We start from the raw sequence: 18,995 nt of genomic DNA, 5'->3' as shown, positions 1-18,995 counted from the left end.
TGTCAGAATTTTTAACATGGTAAAATGGCTATTACTATATGGAATGATATTTCCTAAACTTCAACACATACTCTTTCTCCAAATCACAGGGTTTATGAAACAAAGATACACACACACACACACACACCACACACACACATATACAGATAATATACAGATACATTTTTTCTAATTTATTTAACAGTCAAATAATGACAATATACTAACTACAGTAGAACTGGATTTTTTTGAAGTAGATTCTAGTTAATATTCTGAACCAACATGGAGATGTAGTTAGTTTGTTTCGTAGGATACATGGAAGAGGCAGTTAATGTGGTAGAAAGAGCCTTTGGAAAGAGACCTGGGTTCACTGTCAACATTGTTACAGGAGCCACTCTGTATCCACAATTCTGTGTCCTCTGATTTGACCAAACATGGATAGAGAATATTTGAAAAAAAAAAAAAAGCGCCACAATAACAAAGAACAATACAACAATAAAAAATAACACAAATAAAACCCCAACACACTGTAATAACTATACAGCATTTATATTGTATTAGGTATTATAAGTAATTTAGAGACAACTTAAAGTATATGTATATGAATGTATGTATAGGATTCCTGCAAATACCGTGTCATTCTATAGAAAGGACTTGAATACCATGGATTTTGGTATCATTGGGGGTCCTAGAACCAATCCCCCTTGGCTATTGAGGGATAACTCTATTTACAGTCTGTTTGGTCTTATATAAATTACTTAACCTGCACAGGCCTCAGTGGTTACATAATTAAAAATTTATAATAATACTACAACCTCACCACATTGCTTAAAGAAGGGGATCTCAGAGTGATTGCCACATGCAAGTCGCTGGGACAGGTATTTCAAACATTTAATACTCCTTCAGTGACTAGAAAGCACCAAGCACAATGCCTGATACATAGTAATGACTTAGTACAAATTCATCCCCTATGGGCTTTAAAAATTATTTCATTTCCAACTTCTAAGTACAGGAAAATATAGACTGTTTTGTACTAAATAGGTAAAAGCCAAATGATCTTAAAATTCAAGATCATTTATGCCACAAGGAGCCAAGTATAATTGTACTTTAGTGTCTGCTTGACTGAAATAACTTCTTAAAATTTGAACCTGACATAGGTTGTGTTTTTTTGGGTGGTGCCATTTTGGGTGCAAATCAGAAGCAGCTGCAGCCCTTATTTAAAATTTAAATGTAGTATTGGCTCTATAGGACCTAAGAATAGAATTTATTAGCTTTTTGCTTTTTCTCAGGTGTGAAAGTTGGGCTTATGATTTTGATAACTACCAATTTAATTTTTTTCTCATAAAAATCATTTTACAAATTCTCGATACATTTCCCCAGGTATTGGGCCTAGCTTCTTGCATATTTATAGAATGGATGGACATTCCCTGCTGTCTTTTTGTTGTTGTCAAGGAAACCCCCAGTTCTCTACACAGGGATTACATTCTTCTTTCTTAATAGCTCTTAGATCGTTCATTTGTGCAATGAATAAAAAATGTATTCACAGGTCCAGACAGTGTTCAGAACTTTTTTGGTGGGTGAGGGGCGTAGCTAAGGGGAGAGACGTGCCTGGTGAGAGGAGCAATAGGAATAAAAGAAAAGGAAAAATAAATGCTTGCTGAGGTTCCATTTTAATGAGGTAAAGCTGAAAAATTTATGCTTTAAAAAAGACATTGCCTATTTTTGTCAGTTTAGAAAGTGTATAACATTACTTTTCATTGAGGCCAGTGTTTCATGTACAAAAATGTTAGTTATTAAGTGGCTTCATTAAGAGAATGGTTCCAAGAATGGGGTCCAGGTTGGTGGGAGTGGGATGGACGAGGGAGTAGTGATATGTTTTAGTAGAAACTATTTTCTCATTTCTATTGAAGTATTCTGAATTTTTTACAACCTAATTGAGGTGATATAAAATACGAAAATATTCCTTCATCCTGGGGCATCATGTGGACATCTGAGAATTCATTGATTACATTAAAAATGGTGTTCCTTAGAGAGAGTGCCAGTATTTAGACCTCTTGAGTATGAATCAGGAGGGAAACACACATCCATTGACAAGAAGATGGATATAATTATTTTTTAAGAGTGATTTGATCCTTTGGAGGAAAATAAATTCTGGTGAACCTTCTAAGTAACTGCTAGAATGATTGGGTAATGTATCCAGCTTTTGATTCTCCATAAATAATGTAAGTCTTAAAAAGGAGATTTTAAACTAGAAAAAAGGAATCTCTGGAGTGAGAGGAAAAGTTTGATTGTATTTCAGTATCTATGTATATGAAAAGTTGATACACGGTGTCACTGTGTTATACCCAAACTTGCTTATACACATGTATAACCAGTACACAGTAAGTACCGTGACTGGCTTTTAGTGATTTTATCTTTTGACCTTGTAGTACAGTCTCCCTGGTGTCTCACAAGGGTAGTTTACTAACTTTGGCCATGTGCTTCATACAGTAGGTTTCTGGAGGTTTTGTTTTTTCTAAGATGGGAAAGGGAAAAGGTAATGTATTTTTCTGGAGAGTATATTGGAATATAGTATAATCATCATTTTCACTATGCTGCACTTCGGGACGGCTGTCTATTGTATTTTTAAAATAAGAAAACAAAATCTTTTTGTTACACATTAAAATAAAATTCATTTTAATAAAGAAATGTGATCCGAATATACTCTGCTGAGTAGATTGGTATACATTTATATTTAATTAAAAACTCTTAAACTTAAATTGTAAAATTCCCCAAAGAGAACGTGAACTTTAACCAGCTGCCTATGCATCTTAGCAACTATGTTTTGTGTCTGGTAACAGTATGACTGGAAGACTTGTGCTCTGTCTACAAAACTTTCTTATGAAGTACTTAAAAATACTTGGTGAATAATTTGAGGTCAGCTAGCAATAAAGCTTTGTGTGAAATGTCATTAAAAAAGCCTATTAACCATGGTACTGGTATATTCAAGTCAAGCTGTTAAAATACATTCATATAAACATAGAAAAGATTATGCATACACTCTGTGGAGTTCTGTGGTTTGACTCTTGAAATCCAAATAAAAGTTATATTGCTTTTTGAGTAAAATTCTAGAATAGAGCAGTCTTTTATAAGACTAAGAGCTTCATCTAAGAGCTTGGAATGTCAATTACACCATTGGGTTGCTCTGTTCCTGCGAAATAGAGCAGATCACCATTTCAGAATGAGATACCTCCTCTCACAATAGCACAGGTGTACCCTCCACCCCCTTACTATACACCACAAAGAAACGTTTCTGGTTTACAATAATCTCTGTTGAGATTCTCTAATAACGTGTGTGGTGGGTGGAGGTGGTGACAGGAAATGGGGATGAAGAGGTAATTTCAGAGGAAGAATAAACTAAGGGGGCAAGTAGGATTTGGTAAGATGCAAGGGGTTAGTGACAGACATTTGGGTGACATGGCAGGGAAAAATTTATCTGCATATATTAATAATGATAGGTTTTATATCCCACCTCTCCCTGCTATGAGATGTTAAAAGTATGGGAAGAAATAAACTATACTGATAGAATAAAATTTCGATTGTATGTATAAGAAATGTCAGCAGAAAATTTTAACTTTAAAACCCTAGGTAATTAACATTTCTCTCTCCTTCAAACTGATATTAAGAAATCCAGCCAGGTGCAGTGGTACACACCTGTAATCCCAGCACTTTGGGAGGCTGAGGCAGGAGGATTGCTCAAACTCAAGAGTTTGAGGCTCCCTGTAATGGTACCCCTGCCATCCGGCCTGGGCGACAGATCAACACCCTGTCTAAAAGAAAAATTCAATAAAACCATTTGCAAGTTGTCACGACTTATTTAAAGAATAATAATGGTTGCTTAATTGTGAGACTATTACTTTCAGAAAAAGGAAAAAAATAATTTCAACTCCCATTTTGCATATTTTTTGAAATTACAGAATTCCTGTTTAGTAGACAGTTTTTTTTCTGGGGATCTAATATACGACATTAAGACTGTAGTTAATAAAATTGTATTGTATGAGGGATTTTGTTGAATAAGTAAATTTCAGTTGCTCTTCTCACAAAAAGATGGTATATATGTTAATCTGCTTCCTTTTACCATCTCTATATATCCCATAACATCATATTGTAAACCTCAAATACACAATAGTTTATTTTAGAAAAAGAAAATTTCTATCATACTTATTAAATGAGCATATTATTTTATTTATATGTAGATTTACTTCTCAATTACTTAATTTATTTTGATGTGCTGCCAGCTTCTTGATGAGAAACGTAAGATGAAACTGCATAATACATTTCTGTTTTCTATCATTTTGAAGGCAAATCAGATCAAATTGTTGCGAGGTGGGTGGAGAAAGGAATCCTAACCTAAATTCAATGATTGGTACATTTGCAATAAGTACATTCAGGAAGTTTCCCATTAAAATAGGGGAAAAGAGTGTAGTAAGGCCAGTTCTCTAACTTACTGGCAGGAACATTTGTTTTAGAGAGAGAGAGAGAGAGGAACGGGGCAAGAAGAGACTTGGAAAGTACACTTGGGTCTCTCTGAAGTTGACAAGAGAGTGTTTACCCTAGGGTCTGATACATAACAGGCACTTAGTAGATTTTGAGAAATCAATTAGCGCCTGAAGAGATACTACATTCAGGGCATGCATGGTTGTGGTTGTAGTGAATTTCATTTTGTGTGCAAAAACCAATATGAAGCAATGCTGTGTTTGTGCAATGTATGCAAAGGTTCAGTCTCTGATATGCTTGTACTGCTGTGATTGAAACATTATCATATTTATTTAGGTTGGAAAATGGAATTTACTACATCAGACAGTTGGGTTTTTGGTGCAAAATTCTGGTATGATAGTCTAAAATGGCAAGGAAGTCCTTATAGATCTGTGAGCAATTGGAAGTGTTAGAATTCTTGCTCTGAGTAGAATATGAACTAAAAGAATACTGTACTTTGTCAATTGGAGCTAAAATCAGAAACTATAAAGTGAATGCCATAGTCTTTAGTAGAATTAAGTATTCTTAATATGAGTTGATAGTTAGCTAAATTATTGTATAGTGCTGATTTACAATTAGAGTTCTTCTTTATTTTCTTTCCTGGAAAAACAAAACAAACAAACAAATAACAAAACATTTCAGTGAGCATTATGACCATCCATCAGTTTCTTACCATACTGACATGTGACATGTTGGCATAACTTTGTGTCTTCTCTCTCTGCTTTTCTCCACCCCACTTTTTTTAGAGCCACGAACATACTTGACAGAACTTCCATCTGTAATTACTCAATAAGAAGATCATGAGATACGTCTGTATCAGTCTTATTTTTTTAAAGTAAAGAATTTACTTAGAAACCCAAGTAAATCTATAATAGGAATGAGTGTTTTTACCCTATTCTTGGCCTAGGAGTTTGTAAATATACAATATTGATCAGATATTTCCTTATTTATCCTTGTGTTTGGCTGGAGAAACGTAGCTGAATGGCTTGTTTTAACTTCATTATTTACAAAAGGGTACAAAATATGGTAGAGGTTCTTTATATGCTTGACACTGACCCATATTTCTTACTTAAAATCTTTTTTCTGTATTTAAATGAAAGTTATGGTGTCACCAAACAGGGTAAGTAAGAATTTAGTGTATCTGTGTCTAATATTTCTTAATCATCAATTCTAGTTTTATTTAAGTCTAATGAAGCAAAATAAAAGGGTTGCTTGCATGTGAAATGATAGTATGAGCAATTTAAGATATGCACATTTTTAAACTCCAGTTAAATCCCACGAAATCGTACTGAATAGTTTAACTGAGTCTGGCTTAATTCAACTATATTCAAATAGTTTTAGCAATGAGAGACTCCTGGCTTAGATAAAAATTGTTGATGTGAATATTTCAAGAGATTCTTTAGTACAGAAGGCATTTTAAATGCTGCCTCTCATATAGTTTAAACATTTTCTTCACATTCTTTTTTCATAGCATAAAGTTTACCTTCAATGCAAACTGTATTAAGAGGATGTTATCATCTGAATATTTTATGGTGTCCTGTTTTAAAACATATACACCATGGATACTATATATAAGATCAGAGTAACAACTTTAGTGACCTAATATTGAAGAAACCTAGTCTTTTTAATTATATATATTTTTAAATGACACGGCATTTAATCATTTCCCTGCACTTGGCAATTACTAATAATTGCAACATCTGTGTCAGAAATAATTTGTATTCATTTTATGTTTTTATAATACACTAGAGTTATATATTTATCTCACTTCTCTTTGTGGTAGAAATATTTTCTCATTCATTTGAATATCCATGTGCTGTAGTTTGTGTAGTTAAAAAGCTGAATGTATAGAATGGAATGGAATAGAGAGATAAGAAATGAACTGTAGTGTGTAAAAGTTCAATAGGAAGGGTGTTTAGTTAGGGTAGGAATAACCCAGTCCTACACAGAAGTATTTTAGTGAAATAATTTAGTGAAGATGTGGTGGCATACAAAAGAGAGTTTTCTTTCTTGTTTCTATTAGAATAAAAGAGATAAATGTATATGTCTTCTGATTACATAAAAGTCTTATTGTCTGGGATTTTTAATTTAAAAAAAAATCAAGGAACTTCTGTGGAATTTGTCTTAGTAGTTCCTACACTTCTATATTTGTCTTGATTCATAAAATAGATTAGCATATAAGCAACACTGATTCCTCTTCAGTAGGGTTTTTTCTTCTCTGATGGAACAGCAAATGCTAGATATTGTTGCTTCTATACATAGAAGGAAATAGCTTCTTGCAACAGGGGCAATTCAGGAGAAAACAGTTGTTTTCTCCCCTTTAGATGATAGGGTGGGAAGCAGGGTTGGCTCCGTCATAATGGTTTCTCCTCAACACTTCTCGGGTTCAGCCTATGCATATGTGTTATGGATTGGGGATAGTTTGAAAACAAATTCTGCAGTATTATTCCTATGGGCAAGGTGGTGAGTAGTGTGGAATTCTTTGTCTTCTTTATGGATCAGTACATCCACAGGCACATTTTCATACTGCCTTGTCACTAAAAGTAAGGCAGCTGCAGTGACAGGACCCTGTCCTGGGACAGTTGAATGCCTCGATCATGAGGCCTCAGAATTTCCTCTTTCCTAGTGCCCAAGACAAGGAGCTTTGCTGATGTATTTCTGATAGCAGAAAAGGCCATTGAGCTTAGTGGTTGGTACCATATGGTAATTTACAATCTAGGAAATATTCTGATGACATGTGCTTTTCGAAGAATGCTAGTTAGAATATTTAGATAGGAGTCCTGAACTTTCTTCAGAGAAGATGTTAAGAAGAAGAACTAAAATTGACCTAATCTGGGTCACATCCCATGAAGGATAAAGGTCTACAGGTGTGGAAGGCTCTTTCTGGTCCTTTCAGTGAGCTATTTCCAACAGAGCCCTCCTATCCAGAGCTTCCCACTCTTGTGCATGGGATGTGGTTAAGCTCTTGTCTCAGTGCCACAGTGGGTAGAGGATGCCATTGCAATATGAAAGGGCTATAAATAATACTCTCTTGTTTTTCTATAAAACAATCTGCTCTAGAACAGATTATAAAGGGGCCAGAAGGAATCTCTTCTCATTTTCTTATTGAATAGAGAGTGTATAAATATTCCCTTACATAAAGGACAATTACTTTTTCTATATAGATCATATATAGAAATAGGTATATAGAAAAAGTAATTAATTCTATATGATATGGCCTTGATTTTTAATTTTTAAATTGTTTTTATATGAAATAGTCTTAATTTTACTCTTTTTGCAGTTCATACAAAGATGAATTCCTGTACTTCAAGATTGCATTGTATATGTGATTCCTTGCTTCATTTTAAGGACTATGTCATTTTCTTAAATGCGTTGATGAGTGTTTATAACCTGTTTTAATAATGTTAAATTGAATTCATTTTTCTTATTGTTAATACAAAAACAGCAAATTTGAAGACTGAGAACCATATAAGAGGGTGATTGCACTTAATTATGAAAAGATTTGAATCCTCCTTTTTGTGTGTGAGTGTGACCAACCTTGCTATCAATTTCTTCTGTCATACACTGCCAAATTTTCTATTTAAGTATTGTGAAAACTCTGTTTTTTTCAGGTCGAATGAGTGATTTGAGTGTAATTGGTCATCCAATAGATTCAGAATCTAAAGAAGATGAACCTTGTAGTGAAGAAACAGATCCAGTGCATGATCTAATGGCTGAAATTTTACCTGAATTCCCTGACATAATTGAAATAGACCTATACCACAGTGAAGAAAATGAAGAAGAAGAAGAAGAAGAGTGTGCAAATGCTACTGATGTGACAACCACCCCGTCTGTACAGTACATAAATGGGAAGCATCTAGTTACCACTGTGCCCAAGGACCCAGAAGCTGCAGAAGCTAGGCGTGGCCAGTTTGAAAGTGTTGCACCTTCTCAAAATTTCTCGGACAGCTCTGAAAGTGATACTCGTCCATTTGTAATAGCTGAAACGGAATTGTCTACTGCTGTGCAACCTAATGGATCTACAGAAACAACTGAATCTCTTGAAATTACATGGAAGCCTGAGACTTACCCTGAAACATCAGAACATTTTTCAGGTGGTGAGCCTGATGTTTTCCCCACAGTCCCATTCCATGAGGAATTTGAAAGTGGAACAGCCATAAAGGGGGCAGAATCAGTCACAGAGAGAGTTACTGAAGTTGGTCATCAGGCACATGAACATATTGAAACCGTATCTCTGTTTCCTGAAGAGTCTTCAGGAGAGATTGCCATTGACCAAGAATCTCAGAAAATAGCCTTTGCAAGGCCTACAGAAGTAACATTTGGTGAAGAGGTAGAAAAAAGTACTTCTGTCACATACACTCCTACTGTAGTTCCAAGTTCTGCATCAGCATATGTTTCAGAGGAAAAAGCAGTTACCCTAATAGGAAATCTTTGGCCAGATGACCTGTTGTCTACCAAAGAAAGCTGGGTAGAAGCAACTCCTAGACAAGTTGTAGAGCTCTCAGGGAGTTCTTCAATTCCAGTTACAGAAGGCTCTGGAGAAGCAGAAGAAGATGAAGATACAATGTTCACCATTGTAACTGATTTATCACAGAGAAATACTACTGATACACTCATTACTTTAGACACTAGCAGGATAATCACAGAAAGCTTTTTTGAGGTTCCTGCAACCACCATTTATTCAGTTTCTGAACAACCTTCTGCAAAAGTGGTGCCTACCAAGTTTGTCAGTGAAACAGACACTTCTGAGTGGATTTCTAGTACCTCTGCTGAGGAAGAGAAAAGGAAGGAGGAGGAGGGAACTACAGGTACGGCTTCCACAGTTGAGGTATATTCACCTACACAGAGATCGGATCAATTAATTTTACCCTCTGAATTAGAAAGTTCAAATGTAGTTGTATCTAATGATTCGGGTACCAGGAAAAGTTTTATGTCCTTGACAACACCAACACAGTCTGAAAGGGAAATGACAGATTCTACTCTTGTCTTTACAGAAACAAATACATTAGAAAATTTGGAGGCACAGACCACTGAGCACAGCAGTATCCATCAACCTGGGGTTCAGGAAGGGCTGACCACTCTCCCAGGTAGTCCTGCCTCTCTCTTTATGGAGCAGGGCTCTGGAGAAGCTGCTGCTGACCCAGAAACCACCACTGTTTCTTCATTTTCATTAAATTTAGAGTATGAAATTCAAGCCAAAAAGGAAGCAGCTGGCACTTTGTCTCCATATGTGGAAACTACATTCTCCACTGAGCCAACAGGACTGGTTATGAGTACAGTAATGGACAGAGAAGTTGCTGAAAATATAAGCCAAACATCCAGGGAAATATTGATTTCAGAACGATTAGGAGAACCAAATCATGGGGCAGAAATAAGGGGCTTTTCCACAGGTTTTCCTTTGGAGGAGGATTTCAGTGGTGACTTTAAAGAATATTCAACAGTGTCTCATCCCATAGCAAAAGAAGAAACAGTAATGATGGAAGGCTCTGGAGATGCAGCATTTAGGGATACCCAGACTTCACCATCTACAGTACTTACTTCAGTTCACATCAGTCACATATCTGACTCAGAAGGACCCAGTAGCACCATGGTCAGCACTTCAGCCTTCCCCTGGGAAGAGTTTACATCCTCAGCTGAGGGCTCAGGTGAGCAACTGGTCATAGTCAGCAGCTCTGTTGATCCAGTGCTTCCTAGTGCTATTGGAAGGTTTTCTGGTACAGCTTCCTCCATTATTGACGAAGGATTGGGAGAAGTGGATACTGTCAATGAAATTGATAGAAGATCCACCATTTTACCAACAGCAGAAGTGGAAGGTACTAAAGCTCCGGTAGAAAAGGAGGAAGTAAAGGTCAGTGGCACAATTTCAACAAACTTTCCCCAAACTATGGAGCCAGCCAAATTATGGTCTAGGCAAGAAGTCAACCCTGAAAGACAAGAAATTGAAAGTGAAACAACATCAGAGGAACAAATTCAAGAAGAAAAGTCTTTTGAATCCCCCCAAAACTCTCCTGCAACAGAACAAACAATCTTTGATTCACAGACATTTACTGAAACTGAACTCAAAACCACAGGTTATTCTGTACTAACGACAAAGAAAACTTACAGCGATGATAAAGAAATGGAGGAGGAAGGCACTTCCTTAGCTAACATGTCTACTCCAGATCCAGTTGCAAATGGCATGGAATCTTTTACAACTCTCCCTGAAGCTACTGAAAAGTCACATTTTTTCTTAGCTACTGCCTTAGTGACTGAATCTATACCAGCTGAACATGTAGTCACAGATTCACCAATCAAAGAGGAAGAAAGTACAAAACATTTTCCCAAAGGCATGAGACCAACAATTCAAGAGTTAGATACTGAGCTCTTATTCTCTGGACTGGGATCAGGAGAAGAAGTTTTACCTACTCTACCAACAAAGTCAGTGAATTTTACTGAAGTGGAACAGATTAGGAACACATTCTATCCCCACAGTTCTCAAGTGGAAAGTACCTCAAGTGACAAAACTGAAGACTCTAACAGAATGGAAAATGTGGCAAAAGAAGTTGGACCACTCGTGTCTCAAACAGACATCTTTGAAGGTAATGAGTCAGTAACCAGCACAACTTTAATAGAAATTTTAAGTGACCCTGGAGCAGAAGGACCCACGGTGGCACCTCTCCCTTTCTCCGCGAACATCGGACATCCGCAAAATCAGACTCTCAGATGGGCAGAAGAAATCCAGACTAGTAGACCACAAACCATAACTGAACAAGACTCTAACAAGAATTCTTCAACAGCAGAAATTAACGAAACAACAACCTCATCCACTGATTTTCTGGCTAGAGTTTATGGGTTTGAAATGGCCAAAGAATTTGTTACATCAGCACCAAAACCATCTGATATGTTTTATGAACCTTCTGGAGAAGGATCTGGAGAAGCGGATATTGTTGATTCATTTCACACTTCTGCAACTACTCAGGCAACCACACAAGAAAGCAGCACCACGTTCGTTTCTGATGGGTCCCTGGAAAAACATCCTGAGGTGCCAAGCACTAAAGCTGTTACTGCTGATGGATTCCCAACAATTTCAGCGATGCTGCCTTTTCATTCAGAGCAGAACAAAAGCTCCCCTGATCCAACTAGCACACTGTCAAATACAGTGTCATATGAGAGGTCCACAGACGGTAGTTTCCAAGACCATTTCAGGGAATTCGAGGATTCCACCTTAAAACCTAACAGAAAAAAACCCACCGAAAATATTATTATAGACCTGGACAAAGAGGACAAGGATTTAATATTGACAATTACAGAGAGTACCATCCTTGAAATTCTACCTGAGCTGACATCAGATAAAAATACTATCATAGATATTGATCATACTAAACCTGTATATGAAGATATTCTTGGAATGCAAACAGATATAGATCCAGAGGTACCATCAGAACCACATGACAGTAATGATGAAAGTAATGATTACAGCACTCAAGTTCAAGAGACCTATGAGGCAGCTGTCAACCGTTCTTTAACGGAGGAAACATTTGAAGGCTCTGGTGATGTTCTTCTGGCTAGCTACACTCAGGCAACACATGATGAATCAATGACTTATGAAGATAGAAGCCAACTAGATCACATGGACTTTAACTTCACAACTGGGATCCCTGCTCCTAGCACAGAAACAGAACTAGACATTTTACTTCCCACGGCAACATCTCTGCCAATTTCTCGTAAGTCTGCCACAGTTATTCCAGAGACTGAAGAAATAAAAGCTGAAGCAAAAGCCCTGGATGACATGTTTGAATCAAGCACTTTGTCTGATGGTCAAGCTATTGCAGACCAAAGTGAAATAATACCAACATTGGGCCAATTTGAAAGGACCCAGGAGGAGTATGAAGACAAAAAACATGCGGGTCCTTCTTTTCAGCCAGAATTCTCTTCAGGAGTAGAGGAGGCATTAGTAGATCATACTCCCTATCTAAGTATTGCTACTACCCACCTTGTGGATGAGAGTTTAACAGAGGTGCCTAATCTGATGGAAGGATCCAATGCCCCATACTACACGGATACAACATTAGCAGTTTCAGCATTTGCAAAGTTGTCTTCTCAGACACCGTCATCTCCGCTCACTATCTACTCAGGCAGTGAAGCCTCTGGACACCCAGAGATCCCCCAGCCCAGTGCTCTGCCAGGAGTAGATGTCGGCTCATCTGTAATGTCTCCAGAGGATTCTTTTAAGGAAATTCATGTAAATATTGAAGCGACTTTCAAACCATCAAGTGAGGAATACCTTCACATAACTGAGCCTCCCTCTATATCTCCTGACACAAAATTAGAACCTTCAGAAGAGGATGGTAAGCCTGAGTTATTAGAAGAAACGGAAGCTTCTCCCACAGAATTTATTGCTGTGGAAGGAACTGAGATTCTCCAAGATTTCCAAAACAAAACCGATGGTCAAGTTTCTGGAGAAGCAATCAAGATGTTTCCCACCATTAAAACAACCGAAGCTGGAACTGTTATTACAACTGCCAATGAAATTAAATTAGAAGGTGCTACACAGTGGCCACACTCTACTTCTGCTTCTGCCACTTATGGGATCGAGGCAGGTGTGATGCCTTGGCTGAGTCCACAGACTTCTGAGAGGCCCACGCTTTCTTCTTCTCCAGATATAAATCCTGAAACTCAAGCAGCTTTAATCAGAGGGCAGGATTCCACAGTAGCAGCATCAGAACAGCAAGTGACAGCGAGAATTCTTGATTCCAATAATCAGGCAACTGTAAGCCCGGTGGAATTTAATACTGAGGTTGCAACACCACCATTTTCCCTTCTGGAAACTTCTAATGAAACAGATTTCCTGATTGGCATTAATGAAGAGTCAGTGGAAGGCACGGCAATCTATCTACCAGGTAAGATCACAACATTGATAAATCTGTTTTCAAACCTGGAAACAGTCCCTTGGTGCTAATATTTATATGTATATAATTTTTATTGTGATGTTAAATCAATGGAGAGTTTCATGTTATTCACATAACAGCAGGCCAGGCCACAGTACTGAATTCATAATGAGATGAAATGACAGTAAGTATAGATTAGTTTTGGACGTTAAAGTAGACTTTGTATTTTACTGGGTTTTAGAAATAATATACAATTACAACATGGAAAAGATGAAATTATTAATGTTATAAAAATTCAATTTGTTTTTACTCACTACTAGAGTATTGCTTTGTCATATGTCTCATAGTTATACATTTTAGGTTTAAAAGTAGATAAAAAGTCCTATTTTTAAAAACCCTCTCATTGATGGATGCTATTGGTGCGGTATCAAAATCTGTCAGGCCTTTAACATTTGAGAGTAGTAAATAGCTCTAATAACTATTTCAGAGTTTGTGCAGTATCAATATCAGCTCATACTTGTATGCAATGTCCTTGTTTAAGACAGTTTACATAATGCATCAAACACAGTGCCTACCAGTAGTGAGTAGTCATTTATTATATAAACATATTGCCTATTGAGAGAAGTTTTCTCTTTATTTACTGAATGTATGGAAAGCATGAATTTGATACTGATTCATATAAGCCATCTCTTCTGATTGTCACAAAAAGGCTATATAAGCCCTATGTGAAAGAGTAAGAGGTGAAGATTCAGAGAGGTTCAGTAACTTGCCCAAGGTGGCACAGCCACCTTGTGGTAAAAGTAGGATTTGAACCCAGCTTAGCTCTACTCTAAAGTCCATAGTCCTTTCACTGCTCTTTGCTGGTTTCAGTATAGTATAAAAATAAACAATTGATATTAAATAATATATGAACCAGGAATCTTGGAATATTTACTTTGTAGAATTTATTTTCGTCTTAATCTAGCCTGAGAATGTTAAGAAATCAGTTCTAATGGTGTTTTCCCAGAATGTTATTATTTAAATTAACAATGTTAGTGGAATCCACAAATAGACATCACCAGCTAGCTGCTACCTGGAAAAAGAGAAAAAAATCCGTACTTTAATGTCTGTCTTGGTTGAAAATATATGTTTTATTTTAATTAATATGTTTTATGCCGTGACTATCATTAAAATTATTCTTCTGATCATATCAATGTTACCTTTTGTGCCACCAATGCTTTATTTTGATGTGCTTCAGAAAGAGTAAAATAGTCAGAAAGTACAATGTTTAATAAATGGCTTGAAATATTTTGAGGAAAATTGATCAAAGGTAGTTGACATTGGGTTTTTTGTTATCACTGTGTTTAATCTGTAAATGATAATCTAGTAATTTGGCTAATATTTATCGTTTTTTAATTTAGGTCAATATACTTCAGTTTGTTAAAAATATGCTATAAAAATAACTGGTAATAACTAGGTACATATAGAGTTTAGTTTGACGAATGAGAAATATGTACCAATTATCCAGTGTGCAATATTTACCAAGAATTATAGTTTGCGTCTTCATTGCAAAACAAATGGTCTCTTTAGTTTCATTCAGTAAACAGCAGCTCATATGGGATTACCTGGTCTATCTGTTGCAGATTCAGCTTTCAGAGGTTAATATGAACTGTTTAGGGGAGAATAACATTCATAAAAACAGAAGTTTCCTTTTAATTGGAACGACTTCCAGTTCACAGACTCATTCAGTCCTTGTCTCATAGTCTCAGCATGGTGTCTAGTGTCAGTGGTGGGAATAGTAGTAGTACTTCTTCACATTTGTGTGGCACATCACAGTCTGATAAAGCACTTTCACATAGTGTCATTTGGATTCAGCACAAAGGGCAGCATGTGGCTATGGCGTGTGTTAACTGCAGCCTTGTCATCCTGGCAGCGTACTTGTACTTTCAGATCCAGAAAGCTAAAAGTGTTAGGGAGGTTTCAAACAGTTTTGGAACTACAGGAAAAACTGTCTTAGAAAATTCAGGGAAGTTTGTGGAGCAGTTGATGCATCTGAGTTAACCTAATTTTAATGTGAATCCCAAACGTGGGAATGAGTTCCTATCCAGGTTTATATTCATCCAGAATTTACTTAACAGTCAGAATTTGAGTTTGACTTTCTGGTGTGGGGAAGCCTCAGTTATCTTTTATAGCAGTACCTTGTTTATCCTAATATTCTTTAAGCTAATGTTTCATAAGAAGTTAGACATCTTTCTTCTTTTACGTGTAATTATTTCAGGGTTTCAGGACTTAAGATTCTTGAAAATATGGGTGTATTCCATAGATAATCCAGTTTATTTCAATTATTTTGTAAAACTTTCAACTCTCATTTGGATCTTTGAACATTTGGAAATGTAAGCAGTTCTGAAACAATATACAAAGAATAAGTATAAACTCAATGAAAATACACTTACCCAAGCAATATTGCAGCGTAAAATATATGCTTCAAGTGGTATAAAAGTATTTGCACTTAGAAAATATATTTAAACTGTTTGTCCTCATAAATTTATGTCTTCAACCTTCATATTTATCTCCCAGGAGTGTCAGTTTTATTTGTATTTTAATAAGAAAATTATAATAAAAACTTGGTGTTTCATTTTAGGTGAGGTTTTTGTATTTGGGTTTGTTTTTCTACAGTAGAGTTTAATCCATGTGTTGCTTTTCTTCAAGTATAGTTTAAAGGAGTACATTTGGAACGTGTTTTTGGAAAAAGCATATTAATGTAGCAGAAGAGACTTCAGTGCACACTTTCGAAGAAAAACAGTTTCTGAGCATTAAGTGGTAAAAGGCAATAATAATTCAAATGATGATAACAAGCCAACCTGCTAAAAAGAATGCATGTTCTGTGTATCCAGCCATTTCACATGAACTAACCCCATTTAAAAGAATACATTTTCCATTCACTGTGCACATACGTGTAATCATTTTTGACTAAAATCAATTGCCATTATCATGCCAACTAAATCTGCAGTAGAATATATTAGTTGCCAGATACAGTACAAAAAATATCATTTAAGAGTAATCATGATTGAATCCCAGAAATGAATAGATGCAATTTGTAACAATTAGTTATAATGCCAAGAAACACTCCAGAGAGTAAAGTTAATGTTAATTTTTATATGTAGTAACTCTAAATTGCTATGGTAAAGCCTATAATATGGTAGCAATATGGGGCATTTTATGCTAAAATACACTGAAACGTTAGAGATGGGCCTAATTGCTTTTCTTACTTTCCTGAATATGGTAGGACCTGATCGTTGCAAAATGAACCCGTGCCTTAACGGAGGCACCTGTTATCCTACTGAAACTTCCTATGTATGCACCTGTGTGCCAGGATACAGTGGAGACCAGTGTGAACTTGGTAAGATGGTACTTGACTGAAAGGGTGCAGTTCTTTCACAGAAGATATATTGGGGGAGAATTTATGTTGTCGAATCAATCAGAGATTTCAGAGAAACCCATGTGTAGATTAATTATATGTTATTTGAAGTTAAAATCTGAGGGTAATTAACTAGGGGCTGGAAAATGGGTACAGACGTTCAGTGAATTCTGTTAACATACCCAAGACTCAGTGAGGCCTGCTGAGCCTTTTTGTGGTTTTTACAGGTAGAATTTACAAATATAAAGATGCATAAATATTAACAAAAATGTACATCTATCTCCCAAATCTGCATATAAATAAAAATCAATTTCAGTATAAAAATCTTTTTAGAAAGCTAGACTTAAAAATTAGGAAAATAATAAAAGGTAGAGAGCTTAGTCCCTAGTTTTCGGATAAGTTTTTCTTGTCATTTGGAATGGGAAAGACCTTTCCCTGACTCGCAGGAACCAGCCCAACGTGCCTCAGCCTCAGGGAGCTGTGCAATTGCTGGTTCCTGCCTCTCTTTCGGTTCCAAGGAATATAATTGACCCTTACATATTCTTATTTAGGCATCCTTCTCTTTAAAGAAAAAAGAAGGCACCAGTGTTGATTTGGCTACATATAGACCTCACTTCTGAGAAAAGAATGATGAAATATGTTGTCCAGATGTTCCTTTTAGAGATATCATGAAGGTTTGCTTGATTTGCTTACAATGGTTGAGTAAAGAAAGCTCACCAATAACACTTTAAATTATACATAAATATTGAGATACAATCCCAACATTCATATTAAAAGAGTACTTAAAAAAAAAAAAAAGTCAACGAGGCCGGGGCGGTGGTTCAAGCCCATGACCCCAGCACTTTGGGAGGGCAGGGTGGGCGAATCGCTTGATCCCAGAAGTTCGAGACTAGCCTGAGCAACATGGCAGAACACCACCTCTGAAAAAAAAAAAAAAAAAAAAAACAACCCAAAAATTAACCGTGCCTGTAGTCCCAGCTACTTGGGAGGCTGAGGTGGAAAGATAGATTGAACCCAGAAGGTCAAGGCTGCAGTGAGCCGTGTTCATGCTACTGCACTCCAGGCTGGGTGACAAAGTGTCTGGCACTCAGCAAGCACCATAAACATGTTTGGTATTATTACTATATAATAGCATCATTACTAAGACCATTTCTTTAGGTAAGAATACATTATATGACTGAGAAATTTAACTTGCTTTGTTTATTCATTTAAAAATATTCTTAAACATTAAATTTTTAGTGTAATTGCAAAATGCTACGGAAATAAAGTCACTAATTTCATCAGGGGAGATCATATGTAGAAAGATTAGAATCTGTGTAGAAAGATTTATTTGACATAGATTTTAAAGTTGGGAAGATTTGACAGGTGGTGGAGGGAGATATGGACACAACAAACAAAAGCACAGAGGCCAAAAACTACAGAAGGCATTTGAATGACGGCCTGGATCCAGGTATGCCTACTTAGGGGTTTGGGAGAGAGAGACATATTGGGAGACAGTACCAGAAAGCAGGTTGGGTCTAGAAAGCCCTGACGGTCTAAGAAGGTCCTGAGTTCAGGATACCGAATAGTGTTACTTCACACTCTAGTCAAGTGATTCTGAGACCTTAGCATGCATCAGAGGGCTGGTAAAACAGATTGTTGTCTCCACCTCGAAGTACATGATTCAGTAGATTTGGGGTAGAATTGGAAATGTGGATTTTTAACATTCTTAGGTGATGCTGATGCTGTGGTCCAGGGAGCTCACCTTGAAGACTGCTGCCCTGGGCAATTGGGATCCATGGAATGTTTGAAAGTAAAAGAATAAAATTACCATGACTGTGTTTTAAAAAGATGACATTTAGCAGAGTGATGGATATATTGGAGAGGAAAGGGCCCAGGGATGGTGAGGCCAGTTAGATACTTTGAGTATTCCATGTGCGAGGTAATCAGAGAATGAGCCATGATTGGAGGTGGGAAGGCTGGGGGTGTTGGTTCTTCATTAGTTTTGGGGCTTATCTGTTTCATTTATTAGCAGTGGAGACAATGACCCTACTCTGAATACCTTTGACATTTTCTTAGGGTTGCTAAATTTAGGAAATAAAAATTCAGGATGGCCACTTATATTTGAGTTTCAAGTAAAAAAGGAATAACTTGATAGTAGAGGTTTGCCTTAAATATAGCATGGACATACTTATGCTAAAAAATTGTACTTTTTTAAAATCTGAAATTCAAATTTAACTGGCTGTCTTGTATGTTGT

The 18,995-nt window shown here is 36.5% G+C and overlaps 2 protein-coding genes and 1 pseudogene across 5 annotated transcripts in view; 2 read left to right on the top strand and 1 right to left on the bottom strand.

Moving 5' to 3' along the window:
* The window catches only part of TMEM167A (transmembrane protein 167A), an 857,923-nt gene that overhangs the window by 486,529 nt on the left and 352,399 nt on the right, over positions 1-18,995 (bottom strand). The window lies entirely within an intron of this gene.
* The window catches only part of VCAN (versican), a 110,680-nt gene that overhangs the window by 56,935 nt on the left and 34,750 nt on the right, over positions 1-18,995 (top strand). For 2 of the 3 annotated variants that reach the window (XM_050795156.1, XM_050795157.1), the window contains 2 exons: positions 8,106-13,373; positions 16,627-16,740. In XM_050795156.1, coding sequence (XP_050651113.1) covers positions 8,106-13,373; positions 16,627-16,740 — 5,382 coding nt within the window. The remainder of the gene's footprint in view (positions 1-8,105; positions 13,374-16,626; positions 16,741-18,995) is intronic. The other variant, XM_050795158.1, reaches the window with a different exon arrangement.
* On the top strand, positions 13,380-16,651 carry LOC126957389 (uncharacterized; annotated as a pseudogene). The gene has a single exon (XR_007726736.1). The product of XR_007726736.1 is annotated as an uncharacterized LOC126957389 (transcript).

Source organism: Macaca thibetana, chromosome 6 (genome assembly GCF_024542745.1).
Source record: "Macaca thibetana thibetana isolate TM-01 chromosome 6, ASM2454274v1, whole genome shotgun sequence".
Lineage (NCBI taxonomy): Eukaryota > Metazoa > Chordata > Mammalia > Primates > Cercopithecidae > Macaca > Macaca thibetana.
Note: the sequence above shows the minus strand (reverse complement) of the source record. Positions and strands in the feature narration are given on the sequence as shown.